This window comes from Pelophylax lessonae (assembly GCF_965119305.1).
Source record: "Pelophylax lessonae genome assembly, chromosome: 1".
Lineage (NCBI taxonomy): Eukaryota > Metazoa > Chordata > Amphibia > Anura > Ranidae > Pelophylax > Pelophylax lessonae.
The window spans coordinates 362,050,009-362,072,323 of NC_138768.1; the positions used below are offsets into that span (position 1 = coordinate 362,050,009).

Genomic DNA, 22,315 nt, shown 5'->3' on the forward strand with positions numbered 1-22,315 from the left:
ACGTCCCGAGCGCCTGATGTCAGACCGGCACCCCGAAGTCCAGCGGCAGTTTCCTAGCCGCGGTCTCGGCTGAATGAGTATGACTGGATGACTATCAGGTAGCCCGGACCGGGACATGTTTGATGAGCTTTGTAATTATTTACCTTTGTGAGTGCATATTATTTGGGCTGTTTTTTTTTTACAATAAATTACAATAAGTGTGTTTACTGATTCACACTATGAGCCTATTATTTATTTGCATGACACATGGTATACATGAGGATTGATCCAGGTACCAGCCCTTTGGAGATCCAGAGCAGTCCTGTGATTTGGAGTTTGTTCCTTGTACACAAACAGGCATCGCTTTGTAGTTCGTGCCAGTTTCCTTGCTCTTTACTTTTAGTTGGTAGTTATTAACAACGGAAGTTATAAGGTTTCATAAAAAAAAAAAAACAACTATCTGCAAACTGTAGTAGCCTACAATAATAAATTAATTAAACCGATTCAATTGTACCTTTTTTCCTCAATGCACCACAGCTAAAATGTGATTTGTTGCTATTGGTTACTGCACGTTGCCGTGTTTTATTAAATAGACATGTTAGTCTACCTTTATGATTTATCCAGCATAATAAACTTAAATCACATTTTTAAAAACATGCGTATGTAACAGTGTATACTCGTGTACATAAAAGAAAAAAAGGGGCACAAAGCAATTGTGTGCCCTAGAACTACATTTCCTTAAAGCACTTTTATGCATGATCCTAGGCTAGAAGAAATTCAAGTGAAAATAGAAAAGCCAACATATTGCTCATATTGATCTGCAAATGCCAATGACTTCCCAAGCTTCTTTACATATTTATACTTGATATGCTGGCTATATATCCCACTTCTTCCAAGTAATGTAAAAGATTCAATAATTTACCATATTAGTAGTATATAGTGAACAAGTAAAAAGCAAAAAGAAACTATAAAAAAAATCTCCAAAGAAATCTTCCTGGAATCTTTTTCTTCTGTGATCCATTCAGAACAGAGTCCAGAACTAGACTTTTTGGAATTTTTTGAGTCAAAAGTACAACTCATGTCCGATCCAGCACCTTATCAATGGTTTAAACTGGAGCCAGTTTTTAGATATGCATCTAAGGAATATCTGTTTTTGTACTGACAGCTTTTGAGATGTATCTATGTATTATTAGCACAGCAACACCCAATATTCATTTACTAGACGAAGATAAAGTACTGTTTAACCTGGTAGAGACCCAAGTGTTCTTCTAGGGCTCCCCCCATTCACATCTGTCTCATTCAAAATAATTCTAGAACAATTGTACACCTATGCTCATTTAACGGCCAAGAGAAACATATTATGTCAAAGAGTAGTGTTATGGGATGCATCTACTCCCTGCAGTGCATCCCATAATTTGTATAGAGTGCATTCAATTTAAAAGTCTTCCTGGGAAGATTAGTGCTACAGAAGAAAACCTTGGGGGCTCTGCCATTTTAGGACCAGTAGGTGACATGTAAACACCATCTAAATATATGGTGACAGGTAAACTAAGCCTAGTGTCATTTGGTGGCCTGTGGGTTTCTCTTAAGGACAATAAAACCATGAAAATAAGATCATTACACAAAGAGCTATGAATAACATTTAGGCTACACATGCAAACATTTCATTTTTTGTTAGATATTCCTAATAAAACATATTTATAAGGTTGGGGTGATATTTCAGTACACACAACAGAGTTCATGTTGGTTGCTCCGATAAAATGATTTTACAGCAAGGTTTCTTCAGCTCTTCATAGCTCAAAATAATCAGCAGTGTGTTCTGTAGGTTTTACTTGGCAACACAGTACATGCTAATACAGTAAGAACTATCTAACATTCTGTGGGTTATGGTTTTACTATACAGATATGCTTTTAATTCAGCAATGACATAAAAAAAAAAAAAAAAAAAAAATTCAGCAATGACATGATAATGATGGTACTTTAATTTGTTTTACTATTTTTTTGTTTTTTTGGTTGGTCACAGCTTTAAAGTAGAACTCCAGCCAAAATCTTTATTTAGTTTAGGATAAAATGGGGATAAATTCTTACCTTTTCCATTCTACATCTGTTATGGCTGTCTGTGCTCCTGTTTAGAGACCTTTATCACTTCCTATCCCAATACCTGCAGATTAAGTGACGGAAAATCTCCCCAAATAGGACATAGGCATAAGAATCTTACCAATGACCTAACTACTTTCCCACTCTATAAAAAAAAAAAAAAAAAAGAGTACTGGATGGAGTTTAAGAAGGCACACTTTTACCACTTCAAGAAGAATCAATTCATCTTGGTAAAAACTCAAAGTCAATGCTTCCCTTGTATTCTCTGATTACTGTTTTGCAAACCCTGAGCAACGCCTAACCGAATAAAATCTAGTTATGCCCTCTTTCACTCTTGAACATTATCAGATATGGACACTGTCCATATGCTGCAATGGCTAACTGTTTTTAGCAGCAAATACGCAGAAACAAAGAAAAATAAAACTAGTGGATAAATAATTTTTTGTTTATATTTCACAGAAAAAAAAAAAACAAGACGTAAATCATCAAATTCATTAAATGGCAAGTCATCTTGACACTAAAGGGGTTAAAATATGCCATAGCCCATTCTGCCTCAGGGAGACCAAACAACGAACAACAAAAGGAAAAACCTTTGAGCTGACATCACATCATTTAGCTGACTCTTTATTTTGGCATCAATGCTTTGGTCACACAATACTGACTGTGGATCCAGGTGCTTGAATGTAAACACCCAGCAATACAAGGTAGGTCTGTTGTAGTTTTTTTGTTTGTTTCTTTGAAGTTCCAACGAAACAGTTCACCATTCCCCCCACAACAGGGGGGATGAGGGCAAAGAGAATAAAAGAAAGAGGTGACTTTTTATTTTTAATATGAAAAATCTAGAAGTCTAATAAGTGGGACCCTCTGCAGTAGTAGCAGCTAAATCACCCCTGGAGTGTACATGTTCTGCAGCAGAGTTGCTGAAGTACTTTTCTTACACACAGGTTGTTCTTTTTTACTAACATACAGAAGCCACCCTCAGCCCACGCTTCTTCCGTTGCTTTCCCGAGGTTGACAGTAGGAAGGAGTAGAAATGTAAGGATTTTCAAGAGCAGATGACGAACATGGAGGAAGGTTTGATTTGTAAGATCAGGCAGATCAGGTTGAAGAAACCATTCAGCAGCAGGAAACAAGGAAATTTGGTCCATCAGAGGTAAATTTCATTTCAAAAAAGTTTCGACAGGTAGAAATTAAGTGGTCCGACAAGGAGTGATTGATATCCATTGATAAAAGAAAGTAGAAAAAAAAAAAAACAAGAACAACATTAGAATACAACTTTTAGAAAAAAGAAATGTATACATATACCAACAGCAACATAAGTTTAATTTTCAAGAATAAAAATTAGCAATCTCAACCTTTGCTATGTGAAATCACATAGGGGGCATCTTGTGAGTGTTACCATTTTAACCATTTATTAAAATTCATTAAAACATATACAGTAGACATCCATCCAGTAAGCCCCTTTGTAGAAGTCATACATCTCCTGCCTCATACCCCAAGAAGCCCAAAGCTGCAAACCAGGAACCATTGCTTTTGGTACACATTTCATTTTGTAAATGCTATTTCAACATGCATGAGGAAGTAAACTGACTAGGCTTGTTGCTTAACTTCCTCACTGCTTAAGAATATTTTGGGGTAGTACAAGAGCTAATAAATAAATGATGACAAGCACCTCTCCTACAGTAACATTCTGATTCTTCCCTTGTGGTTTATACCACCATATTGAAAGAAAAAGCTAATTATCTCCAGAGTATGGAGTGATGCAACAATGGTATTCCAAAACACCATCACATTGGAAACAAATGTAAAATGTAATAAAGATAAGGAGGAGCTCTCAGTACAATGTTGCATTTCTTGATATCAACTTTAGTGGCAAAACCAACAAGGCGAATAAGTGTTTTTTTTTTTTTTAGTGTGTGTTTTGCAAACACCACATCTGGTCTAGCCCAGATACAATTTAGTGCATTGTTCTGTATTAAAATGAAACACTACCAGAAGGAAATTGTCCTAAGAAAAAATAACACCGAAAAGTGTCATGGCATTTTTAGCTGGATACCTTAAAAGGATCCAGACCATTCATTGCAGCAAAATCTTTGCATGGGATTTTGCAGTTAACATATTTTATGCATTGTATTTCATGGAAAAGCCTCCCTTTGTGTAGACCCAGTAACTGTTGTACTGTGGGTATAGAAAATAATCACCCCCTTTACAATAATCACATTTTGTTGTTTTGCAGCCTGAAATGAAGACAGGTGCAGTTTTTGTTCATCCAGCTGTATTATAACATCCAAGTGAAATATATACACCAACATGTCAGAAAAAAATAAAAAATAAAAAACAGAATCACTGAGTTGGAAAAAGGATCACCCCCTCCTAAAAAATCACTTGTAAACTCAATCAGGTGAAGCTAATCACCTTCTTAATGGCATTTGACTTTCAACTGTGATCAGCTGTGGCCATTTTGATTAGCATCTCGAACCCGGTTAGTGAAACTGAAGCAAACAATCAACTATGTGTGGCAAGGCACTGTCAAAAGATCTCCGGGATAAAGCTGTGGACAGGCACAAGTCAGGAGATGGCAACTATGTGTGGCAAGGCACTGTCAAAAGATCTCTGGGACTTTTTACTTTTTAACTTTTTACTTTAAGTAGCAAATTTTTTGAAAAAACTACTTACAATACTTAAGTTAAAAAAATGTTGAATACTTTAGTATTTCTACTTTAGTAACTTTTTCTGCGAGCACTACCACTTCTACTCAAGTAACTTTTTGATCGAGCACTTGTACTTTTACTCAAGTAGAAATTTCGAGTACTTTATACAAGTCTGCTAGAAACACAGTGAAGTCTATTATTAAGAAATGGAAGGTATTTGGTACAACACAGACCCTCCCTTGATCAGGATTTCACTGCAGACTGGATGAAAGAGCCAGAAGAAAACTGGTCCGAGAGGCTACCAAGAGGCCCACAGCAACTCTGAAGCAGTCATTTATGACAAAAAGTGGTCATTGTGTGCATGTGACAACAATATCACCAATTCTCCACAAATGTGGCTTGTATTCAAGGGTTGCAGGAAAAAAAGATACCCCGCCCCCCACCCCTCAAGAAAGGAAACATGCAAGCTGAACTTTGTCAAAATGCACCTTGAAGATTCGGAGGCCAAGTAGAAAAAAGGTGTTATGGTCAGATGAGAGTGAAATAACATTTTTTGGCCTCAACACCAAACGCCCATGTCTGGTGGAAATCCAATACAGTAAACCCCCCTCCATTGCGGGGGTTACGTTCCGGTACCAGCCGCGAAATATGAAAATCCGCGAAATAGAAAAACCCTATTAAAATACACTGTAGGCATGTATTTTTTTACTGTCACTGTACATGTAAAAGCCTTTTGAGGTCTCTAAACACACTTTTAAAACAATAGAAACTCATTTACACACATAAAAGATACTGAGAGACATAGCAAGAGCTATGGAAAACACAAAAATATTTAACTTTGAATGATTTATATAGTAAAATAACATTACAGAAAAAAACGCAATATACCGGGACCGCAAAAACTGAACCGCGATGGAGCGGGGGTTTACTGTACAGCCATTTTTTCTGACATGTTGGTGTAAATACAGCTGGATTAAAAAAAACTGTATGTCTTCATTTCAGGCTGCAAAGCAACAAAATGTGATTATTTTATAAGGGGGTGATTCTTTTCTATAATTTCAGTAGCCCCAGCAGACTCAGAGTTTTCACTTAAGTGACACTCTGTAGAATGGGTGCACAACCTGTGGCCCTCCAGCTGTTGCAGAACTACAAGTCCCATCATGCCTCTGCCTTAGGGAGTCATGCTTGTAACTGTCAGCCTTGCAATGCCTCATGGGACTTGAAGTTCTACAACAGCTGGAGGGCCACAGGTTGAGCACCCATGCTCTGTAGCAGGCATCACTAAATGGCGGACCGTGGGCCAAGTCTAGACCGAATGAATGTTCTGTTCGGCCCTATCACGGTCGTGCCATTGGGATCTGCTTTTTTGCCTCAGCAGCCGCTAGCTCTGTTGTTTTTACAGAGCTGACATTGGAAAAGCAGAACAGAGATGCACAGAGGGTGGGGGCTGGCCCAGTTAACTGAATGGCTGCTAGAACTGCCCTGCATTCTAGCAACCTATAAGTTAACGGGGGCAGGTCCCGCCCTCTATCCATCCCTTTTCTGCACTTCCAATGTCAGCTGCTGTGCCTCCTACCCTCTGCCCTGTGTAAGGTAGGATAGGGAAGAGGGAACTGTTATTGTTATGAAGGATGGAGCAAGCCGGGTGTGATGTAAAGGGGATCAGAAACTGTATTATGAAGGTGCAGGGGTGATATAAAAGGGAGGTAGGCCAGCAATGTGAAGGGAGTAATATGAAGGGGGATGGGGTTCTATAAATGGGGTGAGGACAGGAATGTGAAGGGGGTGCTATAAAGGGAGTGAGGATGGTTATGTGATGGGGGGTGCTATAAAGGGTATGTGGACAGTTATGTAATGGGGGGTGCTATAAAGGGGGTGAGAACAGTTATGTGATGGGGTGCTATAAAGAGGGTGAGGACAGTTATGTGAAGGGGGTGCTATAAAGTGGTGAGGATAGTAATGTGAAGGGGGTGCTATAAAGGGGCTGAGGATAGTTATGTGAAGGGGGTGCTATAAAAGGGGAGGACCGTTATGTGAAGGGGGGTGCTATAAAAGGGGAGGACCGTTATGTGAAGGGGGGTGCTATAAAGGGGGTCAGGAGAGTTGTGTGAAGGGGGGTGCTAAAAAGGGGGTGAGGACAATTATGTGAAGGTGCTATAAAGGGGCTGGGGACTGTATTGTGAAGGGGGGGGGCGGGGGGTATGTGCAAGGGGACTGAGAAGCCTAATATAAAAACATAATTGTGGTGTGAAGGATCTGAGGCTAGGTTCACATTATTGCATACTGCGGGTAGGTGGCTCATTTATTTCAGTATATAAGCAGAAATGCAGAAAAAAAAAAGTCCCTGACCCTTTTTTTTAATTGTACCGTACCAAGCTGCATGGTACTGTGGCACTTGAAAAAACGTGCCACGTTTGCCATTGTGCAGAGGTGCCATTGAGAGTCAAACATATGATTCTGACCTTGGCTGGAAGAAAACTTTACTTACTGGACCTTCATAAATTTTAATTCAATACCCCTGCTCTATAGTATACCCCCTTTGCTCCTCCCCTGGCTGCTATATGAAAGGTTATGGAAGGACTGTTGGGGAATCACCTTTTCCTTAAGTAATCAAATTTTCTAGTAAGTCCAAAGTCCCATTGCAAGTTCAACAAGGAAAACATTGCAAGTAAGCATTTATATTACTTGCTTTTTCTGCGTTTTTTAGCAGTTTATCAGCAGGGGGGCTTAGAGGATGTTTTCTAAATGCCCTAAAATCATGTTCAGGAGTGGGAATTCTGACCACAAAAAACACTGAATGCTGTTAAACGCACATAAAAACTCATAAACACGCATAAACTCTAGGCACGTTTAGCACTTCAGCATGTATTTATTTCAATGGCCAGAATAAATTAAAATTATGGCCAAAAAAATAAATAAACTTCCAAGCTCTGAACTCACCTAAACTGTTTGAAAAAATGCAGCTTAGGTGAGTTTATAACATGAATTTTCTCCTGTCAGGATAAACAGCGTTTAAAAGATACCACTGTGCATGAAACCTTTTTCAAAGCCCTTTTTGAATTTTGTGTAGTCTGACATGAATTCAATTTTTATTTATTTACTGTAATGATATAGCATCACAACCATTGACATTAGCCATTAACCCTAAAGGAATTTTCAGTGTTCCTACCAAAGTCTTATAAACACACACATGCAAACTTCAAGGTAACCATCACACTGCACCAAATAACTTACCAATATTACACTTTCTGGCGTGTTGCGGGAAACCTGAGTTATTTGGGAAAACCCACTCAAACCCAGGAAAAACAAAATACTCCATTCAGTGGGTCTCTTGTTGGAATTAAAACTAGTATGTAGGGCTGCGAGGCAAGAGGGCGAACTACTTATTCACCATACTTCCCACTGGTATGAGCTGCAATGGAGCATTAGCGTTTCTGGCAAACATTACATTTAAAGGCAAAATGTAAACACACTGTAGTTTACTAGCTTTCAAATGATTCATTACTCAGTTTTATGTTCTGCCTGTAGTTCGATTTAACTTATTTGTTCTGCTATCTTACCATGAAAGTATACTAGTGAAAGTGCAGCTTCTTCTTGAAAGGAAATTCAGTTAAAAAGGCAGTAGATCATTTTAGGATTTGCTGGATTCTGCTTTATGTATAGTGAAAATTAATAATTAAAGCAGTTCATTTTGCAGTCACAGGTAACTTTTTATTATTTTTTTTTCTATTTTAAGATGAATTAAATACTCTAAAAGCTTCTCTTATTTCTACTGTTCTAGATTTTCTTACTCCATATTTCAGATAAAGGTAAAAATTGTTCAGTAAAAACTATTTTGTAGATTGCCAATGCCAAAGGATGGAGATGGTATGCTACTATGATCTTATCATACTCACTGGTATAAAAGCAAGAGAAAAAGTGGCATTTTTTTGTTCTAGTAGGTTTTTGTTCATTTTTATATTGTACAATTTTCCATGTCAGTTTTTTATAAACTGGTAAATAGCGCAAAATAAAATTAGCTGATGGGAAAAAAGCATTTTTGCTGATCTTTCCAAAAAAACATATTAATATATTTAATGCATTACATATTTGCCTTGCTTGTATGTTTTAGTGGGTGCATGTTAACATATTTCTAATATCCAAGGCATTGGAGTTTTGCGACCAAAAAGGTACAAGGTCATGTAAGGGTGATGTACAAGTGGCATGAATTTTTGTCCTTATGGTTGGAGATTAGTAGTTCAGTTATTTACTGATGTGTAACACATATAGCAAAACGTCAACAAATGCAAGCTCCACCTTCCCTTTTATGTTCAAGTACGCAAAGATTTCAATGAATCTGTGTGTATCATTAATTAGCCATAAGTCTGCAGGAAAATAAATGGTAAAAAATGTGCGATCACTCTCATTCGTATGCAAAAATCACCATCTTTAATTGAAATTTAATAAAATCCACATCGATTAAAATGACAAGACACATAACAACATGTTCTATCTACTCTGCTCCCTGTTGGGCCTGTCTCATGTGTACACATGTATCTCCACGTAATGGTATATCTGACATTCTATACTACTATTTTCCAAACATATAATAGACAGGTAAATATCCAATGGCTATTTGTGTAAGTGAAAGTTCATCCCTTGTACGCCATGGCTCCCAAGATTCCCCTTTAGTCATATACTCTCAGAGGTTTATTGTTGGTGTTTCGTATACTGGCTCCTTTGGAATTGTATCATCTCCACAGAAGTGCTGTTTGAGGATCTATTGGTGCCTCTTAAGATTTAAATGTAAACAGTGCAGTGGTTCTGTACCTTTTAATCCAAGATCAGGGGTCTAGAGTAGGTATTTGGACACAGATGTATCCTATTTAGACAATATATAGTAGGATATTTGCGCCTCCCTCGCACACAGTGTGTATCAGATAAACAAAGAGATAGTCAGTGCATGACAGCCTCTGAAGCAGCCAGGATGCCCGGCAAAACCAGTCAGGCTTTGGGCATTTCCCTACTACTTGCTCCCTTGAATGGCACTATACCTGTGACGCACCAAAGAAATACCTCATGAGTGGAAGTCCATTTAGAGGAATTGCTGCCAGAGAGGACCTTGAATGATAAGTCATTTCCTTTTGACTCCATGGAAGTTCTGCTTAATTTATTTAAGTCTTAGTGTTGGTATAAGGACTGCATCTTGGCATGTATTACATAGTAACATGCTCTCTATAAGGGGGACTATTGTGTGTTCGGGGACACTGATATACTACTCAATCTAAATGCATATTATGCTTCACATTTACCTTTGGAAGATGTTAGAAGTGAGTGTGTTGCGCTTATGCCTAGATCATTTGAACTATTTATCTGATACACACTGTATGCAAGGGAGGCAAAGATCCTACTATACATTGTCTAAATAGGATACATCTGTGTCCAAATACCTTCTCTAGACCACAAGGGTGGGTGAATTACATTCCAATCTCACTGATTTTTGATTAAAAGGTACAGAACCACTGCTCTATGTGTTCACATTTACCCTTAAGAGGCACCAATAGATCCTCAAACAGCACTTCTGTTGAGATGATTAATCTCTGCATACAATTCTAAAGGAGCCAACATACAAACACCAACAATAAACCTCTGAGAGTATATGACTAAGGGGGAATCTTGGGAGCCATGGTGTCCAAGGGATGAACTTTCACTTACACAAATAGCCATTGGATATTTACATGTCTATTATATGTTTGGAAAATATTAGTATAGAATGTCAGATATACCATTACATGGAGATTCATGTGTACACATGAGAGAGGTCCAACAGGGAGCAGAGTAACTAGAGCATGTTTTTGTGTCTTGTCATTTTAATTTATGTGGATTTTATTAAATTTCAATTAAAGATGGTAATTTTTGCATGCCAATGGGAGTGATCGCACATTATTTACCATTTATTTTCCTGCAGACTTATGGCTAATTAATGATGAACAAGGATTAATTTAAATCTTTATATACTTGAAAATAAAAGGGAAGGTGGAGCTTACATCCATTGAAGTTTGGCTATATATTGTTGTGTTTCAAAAATAGTGGAAAAAGCTCCCTTCCTACAGTCTGTGGTAGAGTCCTTGTAGGACTCTAGACTGTGTTATTGTTTTTTTTATTTTTTTTTATTTATTGATGTGCCAGCAGTACAAAAATGTTGTGGAGGTGCACTGGCGTGATGGCAATGCATACTGTAACAAAGTACCAATTTTTATTTGTCAAGATAGATGCTCCAGCCAAAATGAGCATAATACTTTTATCCCATCTCTTTTAACATTATTTGCATTTCTGGTTGGAGAAATAAGAAAAAAAAAAAAAACTGTTTTATCTCCATAGGACAAGGTTTGAAAAAAGGGAGCAATCACCAATCTGCTAAATGAAGACTGTGATATTTAAGTAATAACCCAAACATAACCGGCAAACAAAAAGGCTTTTCTCCATCCCTTTAGAGAAAAATGGCATGATTTTATAAGAGGGCATCTTAAGGGTTAAACGAACAACTTAAGCTAGCAGAATTCATCCTTCTGCTCAAAAAACTGACAATAACATCTAACACTACAAAGAAAGACAAATGTGACTTTTACACTCTATAAATAAGGTTGGTGTGAAGAGGCTTATGCTGTGAGATGTCTTTCTTTGTTAGCTGTCAATACACTGAAACATTCCAAGGAAATTCTGTCATTGGAATAAAAAGGGAAGGAAATCAAATGTGAACCATAGATATAAAATAAAGCAACCCTGGAAAAAAACACATCTAAACAATCAATACACATTTCATAAGATAAAAATAAAAAGAAAGTGATGTGAGTCAAAAAAAACATTGAACTTTAAGCATGTGAACACAGTATTCTGTATTCACAGAAAACACACATGACCTTGATCAATGGCTTTGCCCCGTGCCTTTGAGAAAGCATTGTGTCATTAGTAGTGCTTGTTTTGATACAATCATCATATAATATGTACACATTTTAGCAATCTGTATTCTGTTTAATCTTTAATTTTCTTCTACAAAGTAAAACTGAATATGCACAGTATATCTTTTTCAATTTGCAGCACAATCTAAAATAGCATAGCTATATAGGAACATATTCTATTATATATTATATAGATTATGTTCTATTATTATATTATATAGATTATGTTTTGATTTCTGGTTTACCCTCCCTGTATTACTTTCAGTAATCATTCATCATTATGGCAAATGTTTAAACATGTAAATATACACAGAGAACTTTTGAACTTATCTTAAACTAGTGTCACGGTTTGCTAAAATATTGACCTAGAATTAAACTCTTGGCAAATAGCTAAATATATACAGTAGTTGAATATACAGACATGTGAACTGTTTTACTTGCAAAATAGTTTTATAATTCTGCCCAGAGAGTTTTATCATTTACAATCTGCATAGCCAGGAAGTTGAGAACCCTACTTCTTGGTTCAACTTTGCCGCTTTCTATGTGACTTCTCTACCTCTAGTCTGCTCACTGTACAATGAGTCAGCTTTATTACATCATTGAAATCAGGGAGAATCAAATTCTAATAAAAAATAATTATTCAGGTATCTTAATCCATTCTACAGTATACATCAACATGCAAAAAATAACCAGATTCTCTACTTTTTGCATGGTCTGCCACTCATATCACTTTGATTAGGCTACCCATCATAGTGATGGGCCAGTAACAGTAAATGTCAGGTTGGCAGACCATGGGTACTGACCACCGGCCATACATGGATTGAAATTCAGCCAGTTCAGCAGGGACAGGGCATATTTCAATCCATGTATGGGCACTTTGGCTGTACAGAAGTGGATCTACCAACTGAATTCTGTAAAACCACCCTGTTGGATTTTGTCGATAGCCAGCAGCAGTGTATTTTGATGGCAGGGAAGTCTCCCCACTGTTATAATACAAAGACACAGCGAAGAAAATTCCCTTATCCACATTGAATGTGTGGATGGGGAATCAGATGATTTGTTCTTGTTCAACCCACTGGTTGAATGAAAAAAAAAATTATCTAAGGGCTCAGCATCCAAGTTTACTGTTCATTTTAAAGCAGCCTGGTGCTTAAAATGTGCTAAAAAAAACTTGCCCATTGCTATTACACATGTATCCCCAAGCATATTAGCTGGTATCCTTACAGCAAGAGAGTTTATAGCAAAAGTGTGCAGGTCCACCGCATCATGTTGTTAATACCAGAATAATTACTGTTTAACATGGAGCAAGTTTTATACATATATGTATATATATATATATATATATATTTTTTTTTTTTTCTTTTTTTTACCTGCTTTGGTTGAATGTGTTGATAGTCCATTGAATCCCTTAACCAGTAGCTGTATAAAGGACAGATTAGTTGACTGTAAACATCTACCCTAATTAGCATGGCATCTTCTATGGGCACTATTAGTGTGGAAAAGCTAGGTCTGTCCTTGAGCACAAATAGGGAGTCTGACTTCCTAAAAGACTCCGTATCTGCCAGGTACACCCTAATTGCCCAGACCACATCCAAGGTATGCAAAGTAATTTCCTTTGTATGTTTAGCCTGGAACACAGGGAAGGCAACACAATGTCTTCATTCAAATGACAGTCAGAGACCACCTTAGGAAGGAATGATGGACAGGGGCGAAGTACCACCTTATCCTTGTAAATCACCAATAAGCTGAACGACAGGATAACGCCTCCAGTTCCAACACCCTGCGCGCAGAGGTGATAACCACCAAAAAAGGCCACCTTCAGGGGCAGCGCAAACAGGGAAAACTCCAGAATATTTTCAAAGGGAGGCTTCTGTAGAGCTGAAAGCACCACATTAAGATTCCAGGGCGGCAACAGAGCCTGCACTGAAGGAACCAAATGTTGGACACCCTGAAGAAAAGTACGCACCAGGGAGTGTGAGGCCAAAAGTCGTTGAAAAAAGACAGCCAAAGCTGATACCTGGCCCTTGATGGTACTGAAGGCAAATTTCTGCCCACCCCGTTAAAGGAAGGTTAAGAATGGATCCACAAAGAAGAAGCGAGGATGAACCCAGAGAGACTAACACGAGGCAATGTACGTCTTTCACGTACGATGGTAGATCTTCCTAGAAGTAGATTTCCTAGCTTTCAATAGTGTAGGAATCTCCCACTCAGACAAACCTCCATCCTTCAGCACCTGGCATTGAACAGCTAAGTTGCCATGCCAGCGAATGTAAATCAGGATGGAATATCGGTCCTTGGGACAGCCGATCCTCCCTGAGAGGAAGCCCCAAAGGAGCATCGGCGTACCCGATCGGCGTACCAAGACTGGCGAGGTCAGTCTGGACGGAATCCCTTCTGCTTTGATCCTGCACAAGAGTCGTGGCAGAAATTTGGGAAGGCTGGAACAAATCAGTCAGCCCACCTTAGAATGCCGGCTACTTATCGAGCCGCCAAGACATTACTTGTGCTCCTTTGGTGATTGACATAGACCACGGCCGTGGCATTGTCCAAATGAATTAGTACTGGGCACTTCTGATGACAAATTGTCCAATGAGCCAGTCATTGTCTGATCGCTTGGAGTTCCAGAACATTAATCGGCAGTCTGGACTCTGCCAGGGTCCAGACCCCCTGAGCACATCTGTGCTGAGGACGCCTCCCCACCCAGTGCAGGGGAAGAAAGGATTTTCCCTGTTTAAGTGCCAGAGAGCTAAGCCACCTCTAGAGACCGTGTATCCTTGTCCCATTTCACCAGAATCTCTTTAGCAGTGATCTTGTGTGGAACTGTGCAAACAGACCGCCTCTAGGGTGGACACCTTTAGGCCCAGGACCCGCATGCAAGTCCAGAGGGATAACCACCTGCTGAACAACAGAAGCTGAATTGCCTCCTGCAATGTCTGGAGTTTTTACAGAGGAAGAAACACTCTGGCTGAGGCCAGAGTCAGACCCAGATAATCCAGTTTTTATGGACAGAACCAAAGCAGACTCCTGAAGGCTCAGAATCCAACCAAACTCCCTCAGAGCTCGCAGAGCGATCTCCAGTTGTCCATCAGAGCTGTCGGAGACTCCGCTCGAGAAGAAGATCATCCAGGTACCCCAGTACCGCGATCCCTTGCTGACTGAAACAATGCCAGCACCGGGGGCAAATACTTTTGTGAAGACCCGAGGAGTGGAGGCGAAACCAAAGGTCCACGCCACAAACTGATAATGCTCCTCGCCCACGGCAAAATGGAGCAAGCATTGGTGACCGACACATATTACAATGTGCAGGTAGGCAGGCTTGATGTCGATAGAAGCGAGAAGAAATCCCCCTGACGTAGGGACGCCCCTGTTGTGTGAATGGACTCCACGCAGAACTTCTGAACTCGCACCAGCAGTTTAGTGCCTTGAGGTCCAGAATTGGACGTACCTTGCCTTCCTTCCTGGGAATTGTAAAGAGGTTTGAGTAAAAACCCTTGAAAACGTTCCAATATTGTAACAATCACCCCTTGAAAGAACAAATCTTGCACTACCCCAAAGAGACCCGTAAGTGATCTGGGGACAAGTGCAGGTTGGAAGGGAAGAACCTTTCCGGAGGATAAGATCAAACTCGATCTCAGAGCCTGACCAGATAACATTGTGGACCCAAGTGTCCTATACCAGGGAGGTCCATGGACCTGGAAACCAGCAAAGACCTCCCCCCAGCCCAGATGCGGGTGAAGGCGCCCATTCATGTAGAGGCAGCTTAGGGATGACACGGATGCGGCTGGGCGCCAAGGGACCAAGCTGGAACGCAGCGTACGCTGCGTGACGTCACCGGAAACTTAGGGATGACACAACGCGTTTTAGGGCTCACGCACGGCTCCCACTGAGCATGCGCGCTCTTTTGTCAAGTGTAAAGTGCTTTACACTTGACAAAAGAGCGCGCATGCTCAGTGGGAGCCGTGCGCGAGCCCTGAAATGCGTTGTGTCATCCCTATGTTTCCGGTGACGTCACGCAGCGTACGCTGCATTCCAGCTTGGTCCCTTGGCGCCCAGCCACATCCGGAAGACAGACGATTCCCAGGACAGCGTCGTTCCGCACTTCAGACCGGCTCTCGCTATCCCTACTCCTTGGGCCCCCTGGATTTCCATCTGATCACCACCGGAGTTTTTATAGCCTGCCTTTTTCCTTTAACATGTGAGTTGCTATTACCATGTGTCTGATATTGTTTAATAAATGCTGCACTTAGAGGCGCTCCGTTTCTCTTTTCTTTACATTGTTCCACAGCACCGACTTCACTGTGTCCTACGGAGCAGCCCTTACTGCAGCATCTGGACTTATTTTGATTAACACCATTGGACTTACACCCCTTTACACCTAGTCCATAGACTGTTTATATTGCAGTCAAACTATATCTGTGTTTCTATTTTATAGCAGCCCTGCATCACCCCGACTAGCTTATTACTCAGAGCGCTTGTTTTTTTCTTGTATATTTGGGTGCCAAAAGGGATCGGCACCTCCGATGCAACATCAGCCGCAACCTCCTTTTTTTAAGTGTCACGCACTGACACAAACAGTGCATCCACCAGTGCCTTTTCATGAGCGGCTAAAGGAACAGAGGAAACAGAAGAAACATCCTCATTATCTGAGCACTCAGGGTGCGTGGACACAGACCTAGTAGGGTCGCTATATACTAAGCTCACCTGGAAAACTTAACAATGAGGGGAGGTCGCCAACTGCGATCCTGCAAAGAGGACGCCGACCACCTACTGGATGCTGCAAAAGAAAAAACAAGGGGGTCACCCTCCACAGATGGCATAATAGGAAATAGCCCCCTTAAAAGGGGCTGCCCACCGTGACGCGGACAGGCAGGCAGGGTACTCTGATGGTCCCGCAGAGCTAAAAGGGGCAGATGCCCCACACAATAATGGCAGCAAGGCTGTCATTAAAAAATTAAGTGCCCCCATAGCGCCACCCCTTCCAATGGAGGTGCCAAGCTGACCACATGGCCTAAATTTTTGTGGAGGCCAAACTGCAAGTGCACGGATCTCAGCCCAGCAGATGCCCAAAGGAAGAGTGGGGGCTTCAGCTAAACGCACTGGGGCCGCCCCCAATGGAGGTGCCCGACTTGGCCGCATGGCCTAGTAGGCCACGGGCAAAATTTCTGTAGGTGCCCAGCCGCTAGGATGCGAGCCCCTATGGAAAGACCCACAGTGACCACCGAAAATTTACAGAGGCTGGGGGGGAAGGAGAGGAACCCGGGAGTCCCATCGTCCCAGGAAGGGGCCCCCATCCACCCCAAAACCCTCAAGAAGTAGAGGGGGAACAGCTACTTTCCATACCGGGAACAGGGTGGGCACCGCTCTGAACAGACCACCGCTCTATCGTAATGTGGGTGCTGTCGGCCAGGAGGAAACGCTGTGACTCAGGCTGAAGCCAATTCAGATGCGCCCTCGCTAGACGTTTAACTCACAGGCCAGCCTCTGTCCAGTAGGGCAGTGACTGCTGACCTAGCGCAGAGCTGCGGTCTGCACGCGCTCGCTGGTCGGACTGCGGGACCCTAAGGATCTAGATTATGCAGTTTGTCACCCAATCTGACACTTGATTGTAGATCACACAGGAACAAATAATAAAAATAGAAAAAAAAATTCCATTTAAAAAAAAAATTGCCAGGACCAGAGATCCCTGTAAGGAATTAGGTCCATACTCCTGACTAGGCAGAAAAAGCCTATAGCTGAGAGTGGGTGTATACCCCCTGGGATTGCCCATAGATGTAGTCAAGCTTTTTCCTGCCTAGTGTACTACAACTGTAGGGAGTAGTATAACTCAATGGTTAAGAAGAATCAGTCTGTCTGTGTCTGTCAATGAACGAAAGAGAAATTTGATTTTTTACAGTTTTATTTATTGGATGTGTTTTATAGCAGAAAGTAAAAAAATATTGTTTTTTTTTTTCAAAATTGTCGGTCTTTTTTTTTTTTTTATAGCGCAAAAAATAAAAACTGCAGAGGTGATCAAATACCACCAAAAGAAAGCTCTATTTGTGGGAAAAAAGGAGATAAATTTTATTTGGGTACAGTGTTGCGCGATCGTGCAACTGTCAGTTAAAGTAACCCAGTGCCCTTCCTTCTCCTCAGCCACTTTGTCAAGTCTTTCATTCGTAAGTTTCCTTGTAAGGACTCCACAACTTCATTCAACGAGCTCTGTCAGCAGGAAGGCCCACTCCCTAGACTCATCTTGATAATCCATTCTCTCCTATTTAAACACTCAGGACAGATCACGCGTAAACGCTGTGAAGCGTGGGAAAGAGAACTGGCTTTCTCGTTCTCAGCGGAGGAATGGGAACAAACCTTTATGATAAACCACAAATGTTCGCGGAATGTATCGGTGCAAAAAATGGATACAAAATTGTATCCAGATGGTATCGTACTCCGACGCTCCTACATAAATTCTCACCCTCAGTCCCCTCCACCTGTTGGAGATGTCTGTCAGATACTGGATCCCTTCTTCACATCCTATGGTCTTGCCCGAAACTGACTACGTTTTGGCAGGAAGTGCACAGAATCACCACACAGGTGACCACATACACTCTGGAATTCTCGCCCACCCAGCTTCTCCTGCACCACACTCCTACGTTACATGCATCTCACACTAAATCACTAACGATCCACATGATCAACGCTGCGCGACAATGTATCCCAGTGTTATGGAATTCTACACAACTGCCGACGATCAAACAATGGTTGCGCAGGGTGTCTGCAATTGCGGAAATGGAAGAGCTCATCCATATTGCTAATGATACCCCCACTAAATTCCATAAGAAATGGGTGTGCTGGATTCATTACACAACTACGGCGGAATACTCTAGTCTCAGCTCCTAATCTGACAGGAATCTACCAGTGCTCCCCCTAGCTTTGGACTTTCTGTTGGCGTTTGTTTAGCATCAACCCTTGCTACCTCTAGACCTGCGACTTCTTTTGGTTCGCTACCAATTTATTGTCGATAGCTTTGCTGTACTCTCTCGGCTACACACTCCCCTCTCCCTTGTGTTGTGTGGGTTTTTTTTTTTCTTCTCCCCCTCTATTTCTCCCCCCCCCCCTTCCTATCTTTTAACCTCTCCAGCTCCCCCCCCTCCTACCCCTGTCTTACCAGGCCTTCCCTCTCCCTTCCTACATGCTCTCCTGCTGATTGGTTTGCCCCACCTTTGTGCCATCTCAATTGCTCAACTCTGACCATAGCCCTTCTGGGCCCCCCTCCCCTCCCATGCCTGGGCCCCTGGAGCCCGGTGCATGGGCGCGCGCTACGTGGTGTCCCCCTTGAGCAGTCGGTCCCTTGTGGAGCTCATGCGGTTTTTAAGGTATCCATGTCCTTCTCCATTGTCGGGTTCCCTTTCTACACCTGTTCCATGGCATATCTTCCACCTCAGGGTACCTTTGACATACATGGCTACTTTACATGAGGCCGATGCCACACTTTGACCTTATTGGGTTACTTCAGGTTTGCGTTTGCTCTGACTGGTCCTTACCTCTCTGGACTTCATGCTATCTATGTATGATGAGGGGGTCATCTCCTCTTACACTGTTCAATTGTTGATATTTACTATTTACTGTTCATGAGTGTACTCTTGTATATCGTGTTCTTTTTCTGTAATGCTCCTTACCTTATCTTTTTTCAATAAAATATTTTGAAAAAAAAAAAAAGTAACCCAGTGCCGTATTGCAAAAAATTGTCTGGTCGTAAACCTTCCTGAGCTGAAGTGGTTAAAGTAGTTGTAAACATAGAAGGCTTTTTACCTTAACACAATCAAAGCAATAAAGGCTAAGTTCACCTTTTATAAAAAAATAATAAATGCACACCGTTTTGCAGGTAAACAAAAAAAAAATGCGCATTTACTATTTTTTTTACTCTGCAGCCTATAAGGCACTACACTCGAGAGCAGCAGATTGCGGGTGCAATGCCAAGATCCTGCAGACTGTCAGTACACTGTCTACCTGCAAATCCGATACAGGCAGGCAGTTACTGCGCTCACCAGCACCCTCATAGTTCATTGTGAGCTACAAGCCACCGGCAGCAAGGGCCGATGGTACCTGTAGTTCATTCCTTCACAGAACTCTATGAATGAATGACACAGCCATGTGGGGCAGAGCCCCGCATGAGAGCGTTGTTTTTAAATTCTGACAGCGAGTACGGGGAAAGGATTGCCCGCCTGCTGTCACAGGGAGGTGGGGATTAGGAGAAGATGAGCGGGAGGAGAGGCAGGAGACAGAACATGTCACATGTTCCACTCTAAATAAGGATGAAATATGTAACATGTTCCAAAGGTGAACTCATCCTTTAAGATAAAAAAACCTTCTGTGGGCAGCTCCTTATACTTATCTGAGCACTAGGCACCACCTCCTCCTATATGTACAATATTTCCATTTAGAGCCTGCCAGTTCTGACTGTTCATTCACAATAATAGAAGTCAGTGCTGCAAATAGATTACACAGCCCCACTGTGCTGACTGATTGTCTACAATCTGAAGTCAATGCTGGCAGGGCAGTGTGAGCTAACTGCAGGTACAATGTATGTTTACTAGCAGCTGGCAGATATATCACATGGCCTTAAAGTGATGACTTCTCATTCACAATTGTAAATACTCAGTCAGTGCTGTGAGGCTGTGGGATCTATCTGGCAGCTAAGAGTAAACACCCAGCAGTGCTTGTTGATCTTTTACCTTTATGAATGAACACTCAGTGCTTGTGTTATGAATGGAGCTAAAAAAATCATTTGAATATACTGCAGCTTACCAATGAATAAATGTGGGGGCTGCATTCCTTTTTTTTTCAACTGGTGATTCTGCCAATAACCCGCTTCCTGTCTTAGGGTTTCTGCACTCTGGAAAGAGGAGCAACAGAGACACCTTTGAACAGCAGCATTGTCAGTCTGAGCAGGGGGTATTGTTTAGCTCACCACAGACATTACAAACTGATTGTAAAATCTCCTTTAGATCTATCAACTACTATGCAGTGCAAGGGCTTGCCTGATTGGATACAAATGGATTGCTAGGTCCTCAAATTACAAAGTAATTTGGTAACTCTAAAGTGGATTGTACAAAGATTGTATGGTCATTCTAACATGTATAGTGACCATCAAATACACTAGCAGAATTCAATGGACTTCACTAGCAAATTCAAAACATTCTCCTTTAGATCCACCAACAACTATGTAGTGCAGGGAAAGTACAGGGGCCTGCCTGATTGGATAAAAATGGATTGGATACATTAGATAGGTCCTCATATTACACAGTTTTGAAAAATCTAAAGTTGATTGTACAAAAATTGTATAGTCAGATTGTAACATATATAGTGACCCTAAGGCCCCTTTCACACAGGCGGATCGTTCAGATGTCCGTTTTTCAGGCGGATCTGAACGGATGCCCCATGCATCTCTATGGGGCATCGGATCTCAGCGGAGACATGTCCGCTGACATCTGATCCGATTTGTCAAATCTGGACAGATGGAAACCCTATTCGGATCCAGCGGATGGGATCGGATGAGAACGGACAGATGGTCCGTTCCCATCCGATTCCCCTATAGAGAACAGCGGGGACCTGACAGCTCTGTCTCCGCACACAGCGCGGAGACAGAGCAGTCGTCCGTCTGCTCAGCGGACTCCCTTGTGTGAAATGGGCCTTAGGGGTAGATTTACTAAAACTGGTGCACTCAGAATCTGGTGCAGTTGTGCATGGTAGCCAATCAGCTTCTAACTTCAGCTAGTTCAATTAAGGTCTGGTAATACAACCTGGAAGCTGATTGGCTTCTATGCACAGCTGCACCAGATTTTGCACTCTCCAGCTTTAGTAAATAACACTCTTAGATTCACTAGCAAGTTTAGATGGGCTTGACTAGCAAATTAAAGCTGAACTCCATCAAACATTTTCTAATCAGTTACAGCAAACATTTTTTTTTCCTTTTGAGAAAAACGTTTAGCATAAATTAATAAAGGCTGACTACTTCAGGCACCCTTGTAAGTGTTAAATGATTTGTCTCAACCCTCTAACTTGGCCTGTTAAAGGGCTCTTTCACACGGGCGGTCCGTATGTCCGTTTTTCATCCCATCCGTTTGCGGAGGAAAAACGGACATAATGTATCTCTATGTAAATACGGATGTCATCGGATGATCATCCTCTGACATCCGTTTTTTGTCAGTTCAGTTCAGTTCAGTTCAGTTTTTTTGAACGGAGGAGAACCCTATTTTTTCTTCCTTTCAAAAAACGGAACGGAAGCAAAAACGGATGTCAGTGGTGTCATTCGCAGACATCCGTATTTACATAGAGATACATTATGTCCGTTTTTCATCCGCAAACGGATGGGATGAAAAACGGACATACGGACCGGATGACACAAGTGTCATCCGTGTCCGTTACAAAAAAAAAAAAAAGGACCTGATCGGGTAAAAAAAAAGGAACGCCCGTGTGAAAGAGCCCAAAGGAAGTTGAAAATTATCAGGCTCAGTGGCAGAAACACCAGACGAAAATGAAGCAAAACAAACTTTAAACAAGGAAACAAATGGAGCCACTGCATCTAAGAATTGGTAAACTGCAATGTATTCAGATTCTGGTTTTGGGCTTAATACTGCTTTAAGGCTCCATTCACACCTGAATGTATCGTTT

The 22,315-nt window shown here is 41.3% G+C and overlaps 1 protein-coding gene across 4 annotated transcripts in view; it reads right to left on the minus strand.

The window, feature by feature from the left end:
- PCSK5 (proprotein convertase subtilisin/kexin type 5) overlaps positions 1 to 22,315 on the minus strand; it is a 684,033-nt gene that overhangs the window by 166,032 nt on the left and 495,686 nt on the right. For 2 of the 4 annotated variants that reach the window (XM_082244078.1, XM_082244076.1), the window contains exon 21: positions 2,504 to 3,076. The exons of 1 other annotated variant lie outside the window; for it this stretch is intronic. In XM_082244078.1, the coding sequence (XP_082100204.1) occupies positions 2,961 to 3,076 (116 nt within the window). In that variant the 3' untranslated portion in view covers positions 2,504 to 2,960. Of the gene's footprint in view, positions 1 to 2,503; positions 3,077 to 22,315 lie in introns of those variants that run through there. One more of the 4 variants, XM_082244077.1, reaches the window with a different exon arrangement.